Consider the following 10,585-nt stretch of genomic DNA (forward strand, 5'->3'; position numbering starts at 1 on the left):
TTAAATGCTCTGAATAATCATTAAATGTACTTCAACTTATTTTTATCTCTATTTTATGAACTTTTTATCGATTTTTTTCCATAAAAATAGCGACTCAAAAATCGAAATTTTACAAAGCCTATAGCCTTACTTTTTTCTTAAAAATTCACCTCCATGAAGTTCTTTAAAAATGTTCTTTAAATGCTCTGAATAATCATTAAATGTACTTCAACTGGTTTTTATCTCTATTTTATGATCTTTTAATCGACTTTTTCCATTAAAATAGCGACTCAAAAATCGAAATTTTTCAAAGCCTATAGCCTTACTTTTTTTCTTAAAAATTGACCTCCCTGAAGTTCTTAAAAAATGTTCTTTAAATGCTCTGAATAATCATTAAATGTACTTCAACTGGTTTTTATCTCTATTTTATGAACTTTTAATCGATTTTTTTGCATAAAAATAGCGACTCAAAAATCGAAATTTTTCAAAGCCTATTGCCTTACTTTTTTCTTAAAAATTGACCTCCCTGAAGTTCTTTAAAAATGTTCTTTAAATGATCTGAATAATCATTAAATGTACTTCAACTGGTTTTTATCTCTATTTTATGAACTTTTAATCGATTTTTTTCCATAAAAATAGCGACTCAAAAATCGAAATTTTTCAAAGCCTATAGCCTTACTTTTTTCTTAAAAATTGACCTCCCTGAAGTTCTTTAAAAATGTTCTTCAAATGCTCTGAATAATCATTAAATGTACTTCAACTGGTTTTTATCTCTATTTGATGAACTTTTAATCGATTTTTTTCCATAAAAATAGCGACTCAAAAATCGAAATTTTACAAAGCCTATAGCCTTACTTTTTTTCTTAAAAATTGACCTCCCTGAAGTTCTTTAAAAATGTTCTTTAAATGCTCTGAATAATCATTAAATGTACTTCAACTGGTTTTTATCTCTATTTTATGAACTTTTAATTGATTTTTTCCAAAAAATTGGGTCTCAAAAATCGAAATTTTTCAAAGCCTATAGCCTTACTTTTTTCTTAAAAATTGACCTCGTTGAAGTTCTTTAAAAAAGTTCTTTAAATGCTCTGAATAATCATTAAATGTTCTTCAACTGGTTTTTATCTCTATTTTATGAACTTTTAATAGACTTTTTTCCATAAAAATAGCGACTCAAAAATCGAAATTTTTCAAAGCCTATAGCCTTACTTTTTTCTTAAAAATTGACCTCCCTGAAGTTCTTTAAAAATGTTCTTTAAATGCTCTGAATAATCATTAAATGTACTTCAACTGGTTTTTATCTCTATTTTATGAACTTTTAATCGATTTTTTTCCATAAAAATAGCGACTCAAAAATCGAAATTTTTCAAAGCCTATAGCCTTACTTTTTTCTTAAAAATTGACCTCCCTGAAGTTCTTTAAAAATGTTCTTTAAATGCTCTGAATAACCATTAAATGTACTTCAACTGGTTTTTATTTCTATTTTATGAACTTTTAATCGACTTTTTTCCATAAAAATAGCGACTCAAAAATCTAAATTTTTCAAAGCCTATTGCCTTACTTTTATTTCCAAAATTGACCTACCTTCAATTTTTTGAAAATGTTCTTCAAAAGTTCTGACTGGTTTTTATCGCTGTATTATGAACTTGTAATCAACCATTTTTAGATAAAAACATCAACCCAAAAATCTAAATTTGACCTTAGTTTTTCTCTAAATTTGACCTACCTTACATTTTTTTGAAAATGTTCTGCGAGTGTTGTGAATATTCATAAAATATCGACTCAGAAATCGGAATCCTTCAAACGCTGATACACGAGCAAACAGAAAATTTGAGAAAGAATTGCACTCATCAGTGATTGATGGCAGACAATGATTTTAGCAAAAGCAAACTGGCTGACTTTTAGAAACAACGAAGTCTTCAAAATAAATGCACGAGATAACTTCTTACATTTAGAAATGCAAGAAAATCGAACACAAAAAGAAGTACAGTAAAAATTCAAAAAATGTAAAAATTTGATTTATTCGGCTAAGTATGATGGAAACAATTTTCAACCCAAGCAATATCATTTCAAAGTTACCGGAAGTTTAATACCTCTCTTTTTCCGCCTTTTTAATTCATTTTTGCTTTTTTTAGGCATTGGATGTGTATCTGAAGACTTTATTAAAGTACGTGAACGTTCACAAACCACTTCAGATAGATCTGACCCCCGTCTTTTCCTTGATCTGTGTTTCTTACTAATGCCATCCGATGCAGTGCAACTTTTTCCCAATTCTTGGCTTTCGCTTCCTTGCATTCTTTTAAATACAGCAACAAAGAAACCATTTGTTTTATCAACATCTGGGCTCGCACGCAGGCAGTAGGGTCCTTTGCAGAAAAGAAAGCAAATTTATGGATGAAAAAGGTTAACTTAATTGAAAAAACAAAACATACAACCCAACGGGAGGTTACAGAGAGATACTTCAATGCCTCGGGTATCTCAGCTTTGATCAAGCTGTAACTGAACTAAAGCTCTTTTAATTTCTCTGAATGTTCTTCCTCAACACATTTAAAGTCAATACTTATTATATAGGGTTAGGGTTAGAGTAAGGGTTAGTTTAGGGATAGGGTTAGAGATAGGGTTGGGGCAAGGCTTAAAGTCAATACAATGTTAAGTCAATACTTAACACAAAACTGGCAGTAGGTGCACCTTGAGTCAGAGACGGGAAGAATTCTTTGGATAGACATAGTGAATCGAGGTTGCACAGGTTCATTTCAAGTCTCACTGTCGTTTTAAGATATACATATATAACGTCGTTATATATAACGCCCACACTGAATTGTTGGTTGCCAATAAAATTCACTTGACAAATCAAGCGAAGACATTTCTGACGAAACTATCCAACAAGCCAATGATTATGATGGCCCGCCCGAAGATAAAGCGAATGTCGAAAGCATTTGTCAAAGGAATGCCAGAAACTGACAGAGTACAAGGCATAGAATATGTTGATGTTATTCGCAACACCAGCAGGAAAGTTGCGTCTGATTTTGACAGGTAAGTTTTATGACATACTTGTTGGGCCTAAACATTGGTTCGGGCTTATTTGTGTTTAATAGGTCAAATCAATCAGTTGCAATGTGTTCTGGCATGTTCCAGGCTACGCAAACAGTTTCCCTTCTATCAAAATTGTTATTTTCCTTCTTGAATGGGTTTTTTTACTCTGTCAGTGATTGGTATCAAACAGAAAAACGCTTCTAGTGTGTGACCGCCCAGGAAGGTTTCTTGCAACAAATGATCAAAACGAGGCTATCGGGCAATTTATAACGACAGTAAGATTTTAAAGATACCGATTAGCAAAAATCAAACGAACCTAGTTCCGATGACTCCAGCCCTCGATGCTCCCAATGTGGCAGCAATTTGATCATTGAAAACTTGTCAGAGAAGCGCTTGTAAGCCCTTTCCACCACAGTTTCGTTTTCCTGTTAATTCAAATTATTAGATAAAATAAACCTATATTGAAGCAGTAGATTAAAGAGTTGTATAAAGATAATGCCAATGAAGGATGGCATGACTGAATGATAGCATGATCGAAAATTGTGCTATCGAATGATTGTTTGATTGAATGATAGTATGATCGAAAGTATGACTAAATGATAGTATCATAGAAAGGATGCGTCATCAAATGATGGTATGATTGAATGATGGCGTATGATCGAAAGAACGATTCAATGATGGTCTGATCGAAAGAATGCATGATTGAATGATTGTATGACTGAATGATAGTATGATTCATTGAAAGGCTGTATAATTGAATTATGGTGTGCTTGAATGATTGCCAGATACAATGACAGTATGACTAAATAATCACATGCTTGAATAATGATATGATGAAATGATGACGTGATTAAATGTTGGCATGGTTGAATGATAGAGTGATTCAAAGACAATATGATTCAATTGTGGTATGCTCGAATCAAAAGGTATGATTAAATGATGATATAGTTGAATGTTAGAGTATCTTTGAATGATGGTACAGCTGTATGTGTATGATGAAACAATAATGTGATTGAGTAATAGTATGAAGGTATGAAAGTATGGTTGAACAATGGCCTGAAATTATTCTTGAATGAATTGATGACTGAATGATGTTATGATTTGATGATAGCACGAAAGTTTTCTTGAACGTGTTGGAGTATGTTGTAGTGATAGCATGACTTGTAGATGAAGTGAATGCTGGCACGATAAAAGGATGCATGGGGTATTTGGGGATGAGAAAATTACACGGTAATGAGAACATTTACGGCTCAGTTTGGAACAGGAACATTTTAATTCTAGGAAGGAAATGACATACTATCTTTCATATTTAAACTCTAAAGATGGCTGGTGGCAATCGAAAAATCCGAAAAATCCTCTCGGACCAACAACCTGCTAATACTATGTGAATTAGAAATTTGATGTTTTAAAAACGTAGCATGATATATAAATTGATAACACAATAACCACGTACCTGAACATGAATGGAACAAGTTGAATAGGAGACTTTTTTGACTTGTGGAAAGGACAGAGCATGGCACAGCATGGCGTACTGGAATTTCGATAATGCTTCAAGGCGGGAGTGTAGTCTTTCCTAAAGAAGAACAAAGAGCAGCTAATGCTAATCTGATCTTGGGCGCTTACAAAAACAAAAAGGGGCTTTTCACAAAACGTACCAAAAAATTGAACAAAATATTGACAAGAAGAAGATAAAAAGAATTGTATCTTTAATGACGATATAGCTTGATTCTTGAACCAGCGAAGGAAAGACCGTGGAGTAATCAAAGCATTATTCGAAAAAAGCGTCGAAGAACTGAATATATATTATCCATAACGTGTGAAAAAAGAAATATATGATGAACGTACGTTGTGTTATCGAATAACAACAGTGACGAGCTTATTCATACAATAATAGTTTATAGTGGAGAGTGGCTGACAGACGCCTTCTGCCTGTTCGCTGAGTTTAGATTAAATAACTATTGCGCATGAGATTAAGAATCAAATTTCATCTTGCATGAGTGAGCAAGGTGCCACTGAAACAGTTTTCATTGAGCCTTAGTTTCCGTCACCATTTGACAGCGATTTTATTATGAGAGCGATGTTTGCCTTGAAACAAGACTTCAAGCAACAAAAATATGGCATAATATATACAAGCAGAATTAATAACAACAAAAAGATACTAACTGTATTGTCAGACTCGTTATCCAAGAGATGGTCCATGCGAGACACCATCCCACTTCCTGAACAACTCGGGTCTAACAAGATATACTTGACATTTTGAAATCTTTTATCTTTGGGGTCTGCCTATTGAACAGGAAAAACAAAATAAACACTCGAGAATTCGTGATCAATACAAGGCTTCAGAATGCATCGATGAAAGCGAACATTTTCTATCTATATTCCAGATGCATTCTGCTTTAGAAACCAAAAGAAATGGGTGACGACAAAAAGTGATAGAAAACATAACAAACTTTACAATTTAATTTGTCAGTAGATGATAAAATGCAAAAAGTAACACCTCTAAAAAGTCTCCTGCGTTTCAGTTTTTTTGTTTTCTGCTCTCGATTATTATTTGGGTGCAAACGTAAAAAACATTCAGGCATTATCTCACATGTCATAAATTGATCGCTGTTGAACAAATTACATTTGATCAAGCATACAAAGTGTATAAAATTTCAATTGCTCTTTTTATGCTGACAGCTTAAAATACTGTCTAATAGTTTAGAAGCAATGCAAAGCGGACTTTGCAAACGGAAAACGAAGAAAAATGAACCAACTTTCAAGAAGTCCTGGTGCATTGCTTCCACGTTTTTTGTGCCTGCTTTCTTCAGCTGACTTTTCAATAAGCGTAGTCTTTTAACATCCAAATCAAATGCATATATTTTCCTATTGGAAGAAAATACGGTAAGAATGTATGACAATATATTGTTCGCAATAGGAACACATAACAAGAAAAAGCCCGCAGTATCTATTATCAAAGCTACTTTTGGCCGCATGGAGATACACAATAAGGACACCATACCAGAATGATAAAATAAAAGGGCTGCCACTTCATTGACATGGAAAAAATTGAAGGAAAATCAGACTATGGCGTAGATCAGTTCAACAAGAAGGTTTTGGACAAGTTAGACGGGTGTTCTGAAGGCGAAACAGGTAAAAGACAAGAGTAAGAAGAGAAATATACCAATAAATGGGGAGGATCGTGGATACGAAAAGTTATAATTGGTGGTTTGGGGGTAAGGGGATTAGAAGATTAAGGATAGGTGCGAGGATGGCTCAGTGGTTACCTTCACAGACTACAGCCCTGGGGTCCAAATCCCTAACATGGCCAAATTTTCACCTAGAGTGAGAAGAGTTGCCAGCTCTCTGCAATTCCAGGCATAGGAATCATGAGGTGTGGTCACATTGAGAGAAAGGACCAGGACACTGCTCGATCACCACAGTTTCTTCTTGTCCTAAAGCTACCCCCCTCCCCCAATGCTAGGTAGAAACAAATACAAGTGAAGGATAAAATGAGGAAGTACTGTGTTTTTTCAACAAAATGCTATTCATGCTCAGTAATTTTTGGTAAGACCCTGTGGTTTTCTGTTTCAATCAAGAATAATTCTACTGTTTCCTACCCTTGGTTTTCCATAATGGCTGACAGATGAGTTGTTTTGTTTCCTGGTGCAGCACAGGCATCAATCACAGTTGACGATGGCTCTGGTTTCAGGAGAAATGCAGGTAAGCAGCTAGCCTATGGATAGCAAGAATTTTTTTACCAGTTAATTTGCAATTGTTGCTGCATCGTTTTTACAAGAAAAGCGAACAAATTAAATGGAAAGGTTTCAAAAACTGTTTTAGACAAAACCATTTAAAATAATCTCAGAAAGGTTACAGAAAATGTGAGAAATCCATTTGACTTGGTTTGAATTCAAAAAACAATTTCCATACATGGAAAGTTACAAGGGTTTTAACACAAGCAAAAATAAAACTATTATAGGCATACCTTGTCTTGCAGGAGGATGTGACCATTTATGTACAAAGGATGCTCGTGGAGATCAGTACCAGGACTAAATACAAGCAAATCTGGAATATGTTGGTCAGAAAAAAACTCGTCCTCACCAAGGTTTTCTAGCTGCAATGAATAAACATAGTATATGGACATTAAAATAGAATGAGCAAGGGAGTAGTGACAGCAAAAAATATTGAATATTTGATGTCTCTGAAAAACAATTCTTAGATTAAATCAAACTTTGATTATCAGATTTTGATGATATGATTATTGTTATGAATTCTAAGATTATCAGATTTAAAGATTAAATAAAGCTTACAAACACTTTGAGTGATGAACTGATAAAAATTTTAAAGACTGAAAAAAGAGAACATGAATGCAATATCCTAATTATATCACAATCAACATTTCTAAAGCAATATTTTATCAGCCATTTTCACAGTGAATACACAAATACAATGATGAACATGCAATAAATCTCTGTCTTGAAAAAATACAAATCTACCTAAAAATGTCCAGAAACAACATTTCATGTGTTGCCTTTAGATTGGATGATAATATTGACCAAACATTAATAAAGATATACTAGCTGATGTTAATTGATGAATCATTGATAAGTTTAATTGAATCATGACAAAAATCAAACAAAAAATCTTCTACCTTCTTATTCACAAATTTCCAACCTTCAGATTCCAGTTTTTTGATAACTTGATCAATGGCAGTTTTAATAGTATTAATTCTGACATATCTTGGCAAAGAAACTATGGGATTGAAAACATTAAATATTTCTTGTTTCATCATAAATAAATATTTCAATTTAATGTTCATCAGAACACCATAAATCCTTGAATTAGCCCCAGGGGGCTTATTAATTTTTGATATTTTTTGATGGGGGCTTATTCAAGGGGAGGCTTATATGAGAGGGGGGCTTATAATTTTTTTTAGAAATTAAGAAGACATTATTAAAAGACCTTGTTTATTTTGTAGGAATTTCTTTATGAGCCTTAAATTAATTATGCCAAAAGTATTGAGGGGTTCCAATTCAAGAAATTACAGTAGCAGTGGGGGCTTATTTGAGGGGGGCTTTTTGAGGGTTTTTTTTGAGGGGGGCCAATTGGAGGACCTAAGTTAGATACCAAGTTGGTAAGCATGTATCCTGACTGGTAACGATCTGGTGATAAGATAAGCTACTAGCAGAATGTTTTTATTTGTGCAAAACTTGCCAAAAATAATCATAAACCATGATTTGTATTCAAAAATAGGGTAAAAAAGGAATGAAATAAGATCTAAACATATATGCTAACATCTAATACTGAGCATGATTAATATCTTTTACTTGCAAACAAAAGCATACCTGTGTCATTTGCAACACATTCTGTACTCTTATTAGTTTTCTGGAATTCATCAAGCAAGTGAAAAAGTTGTCTTTTATTGCTTCGCACAAAATGACCAATTCTACCACCACATCTAATACCTCTTCCAAACAAAATGTCATAAGCTAGGACCAGCTGCAAGCTTTCATCCAACTAAGCAGAAACAATCAATCATACATTTGATAAATGCTGGTTATATGATCATAAAAATAAAGATGATACAGAAATCAACTAAATTTATCAGGTTGAATCCCAACAAAACCTTCATTGTTATGGTCCAACAAGCTCTAGAAGTAGATTTGAGAAATTGCATCTCAAGAAATTTATGTACCTTGTCAAATGCATCATCTTCATCAATCTGCTTTAACAATTGGCTTAGGACTGTTTGGTCTAGAATGAATAAAAAATAACACGGGTTGTTATCGAACACATAACTGTTTTTTATTTCTAACAAAAAATTGTAACAAGTGACTAGTAGAGTACAAAATCAGCCTTGATATGGCTTTTTAGATCCTGGTGTACTTTTGAAAGTTCTTTACCATTGTTCCATGTTAGAAAAATGCAAAAAACAATTAGGCTGAAAAAAAAATTCAGATTTGTTGATGTAACTTGTGTGACAATCACACTGTTTAAAGGGACAGGAAGCTCGTGGCTTTGATAAGTTGTGATGTGATTGAAACAAAAGCACCGGCCTCAATAGTTGTAAGGCCTTTTTGCTTTGTTTGCGTTGCATTCAACGTTGATTTTTGTAACAGTTGAGTTGAGAATACTTACGTTTCAATGTCTGGCAAACCAGGGCATAAAGCTTCTTCTTATTAGCAAGACTACTGTTAAAACAAAGCCCTTTCACGCTTCCTTTTTTCAACTTTGCTTGTTCTATAACACTTGATGCCTCTCTGTAAAGCTCCTCCATATTCGAAATGCATGTGGTGACCACAGATAAATTTGGTTGCTGCCGTTGTTGTTGTTGCTGTTGCTGCTCTTCCTGGAAGCCTCTGATCTATAAAAAAGACTGGATCGAGCTTCCTGTTGTCTTGAAACACCAAAATTTGAAGCCCGTTCAATTTCAAAAGGAAGAGGGCCCCAAACAATAGCGGGAAGCCATTCCTCATAACCAATACTTCAACGATATGGATACGCGAGAGCTACAATGCTGTGTGTATGATTGCCGAAAAGAACAAGGCCAGGGCAGTTGAAAACATTGCTAAGGGTGACAGAGAAGGCCGTCTCCTCGCATGGGCTGTTCTGGGGCCCTCTTCTCGGATGGCAACACTCTGGTCACATTAGAAGTCCGATCCAGTCTTTTTTATAGATCAGTGCTGGAAGCCTGTTGCTGCATATTATAAAAAATCTACGAAGGCGAAGATTGTTTAAAAACTATTCCTAAGTATAAGAAAGTTGTCTACAATATTACGATAAAGAATGTAAAACTACAAAATGATAACACCACGTTACATTACAGTTTTAGGTTAAAAAACAAACTGGGTAAATACCAGGGCCGTAAATCCTAGGAGGAGGGGGAGGGGGTCTGGACTGGACCCCCTAAAAATCTAGAGCAAAACCATGTTGTGTAAGAAATTATCGTCATTTCTTTTAAAGAAATGGAATTGATGATGGCTGGGTTAGAGCTAAACTAAGGTTGTCCGTATTGTTCTAACAAACTTCAACCACTGTGGAATGTTGTCAAGCATTAAAATTTTGATGGTCGTTGTTACTGTAAGCAGGATGGTGTTTGGTTGGTGCCTGTGTTCAAGGGGCGAATCGTCCCAAATATCTTATCCATCACTTCAATGTATTTAAAAATATGCGAGAAAAGAATCGTTTAAGTCGTCATAAACTTCGAGAAATCGGCATAACACGATTATTCATTAGACGCCTTTTCATCAAGTCCTAGCTCAAGACCTATGTAGTTCCTAAAGTTTCCAATCTCTGGACCCCTATTAATCGCAACGCGGTACCAAAACATAAATAATAGCTCCTTAATTTTAACAGCACATTAAATGCCACGGAAAAAGCATAGACGCAAGGAAAACATAAAAATCCGATTTTTGATTTGCCTGGAGCTCGGAAACAAAGCAAAAAAACATGGAGAGCAAAAAAGAATTATGTGCAAAAATGAAATGTTATTCGACATTACTGAGCAAAGAGATCTCGCATACAAGACCCGTCTACGTTTAAGCAATGTATCGTTTGCACAGGCCTCTAACTACCCAAATTTTGAGCTGCATAC

The 10,585-nt window shown here is 34.3% G+C and overlaps 1 protein-coding gene across 1 annotated transcript; it reads right to left on the minus strand.

Moving 5' to 3' along the window:
• Positions 1-1,918: 1,918 nt before the first annotated feature.
• LOC135692665 (28S rRNA (cytosine-C(5))-methyltransferase) lies at positions 1,919-9,476 on the minus strand. The gene is made up of 11 exons (XM_065210906.2): positions 9,130-9,476; positions 8,687-8,745; positions 8,337-8,508; positions 7,643-7,743; positions 6,977-7,105; positions 6,609-6,724; positions 5,766-5,874; positions 5,173-5,292; positions 4,463-4,582; positions 3,326-3,434; positions 1,919-2,342 (listed from the first exon to the last, which is right to left on the minus strand). Exons 1-11 carry the CDS (start codon positions 9,266-9,268, stop codon positions 2,041-2,043), a joined length of 1,476 nt encoding a protein of 491 aa, XP_065066978.2. The 5' UTR covers positions 9,269-9,476; the 3' UTR covers positions 1,919-2,040.
• Positions 9,477-10,585: the final 1,109 nt, after the last annotated feature.

The sequence above is a fragment of the Rhopilema esculentum genome, chromosome 3, assembly GCF_057945365.1.
Source record: "Rhopilema esculentum isolate cy_ngs chromosome 3, ASM5794536v1, whole genome shotgun sequence".
Classification (NCBI taxonomy): Eukaryota; Metazoa; Cnidaria; class Scyphozoa; order Rhizostomeae; family Rhizostomatidae; genus Rhopilema; species Rhopilema esculentum.

What these genes read in the sequence shown, in the direction of transcription:
- LOC135692665 (XM_065210906.2), bottom strand. Translation starts at nt 9,268, where the DNA reads ATGGAGGAGCTTTACAGAGAGGCATCAAGTGTTATAGAACAAGCAAAG. An exon ending in TGCACCAGGACTTCTTGAAA is followed by an intron (nt 5,293 to 5,765) that starts GTTGGTTCATTT and finishes CCTGTTCAATAG; the next exon opens with GCAGACCCCAAAGATAAAAG. An exon ending in GCTGGAGTCATCGGAACTAG is followed by an intron (nt 2,343 to 3,325) that starts GTTCGTTTGATT and finishes TTTTCTGCAAAG; the next exon opens with GACCCTACTGCCTGCGTGCG.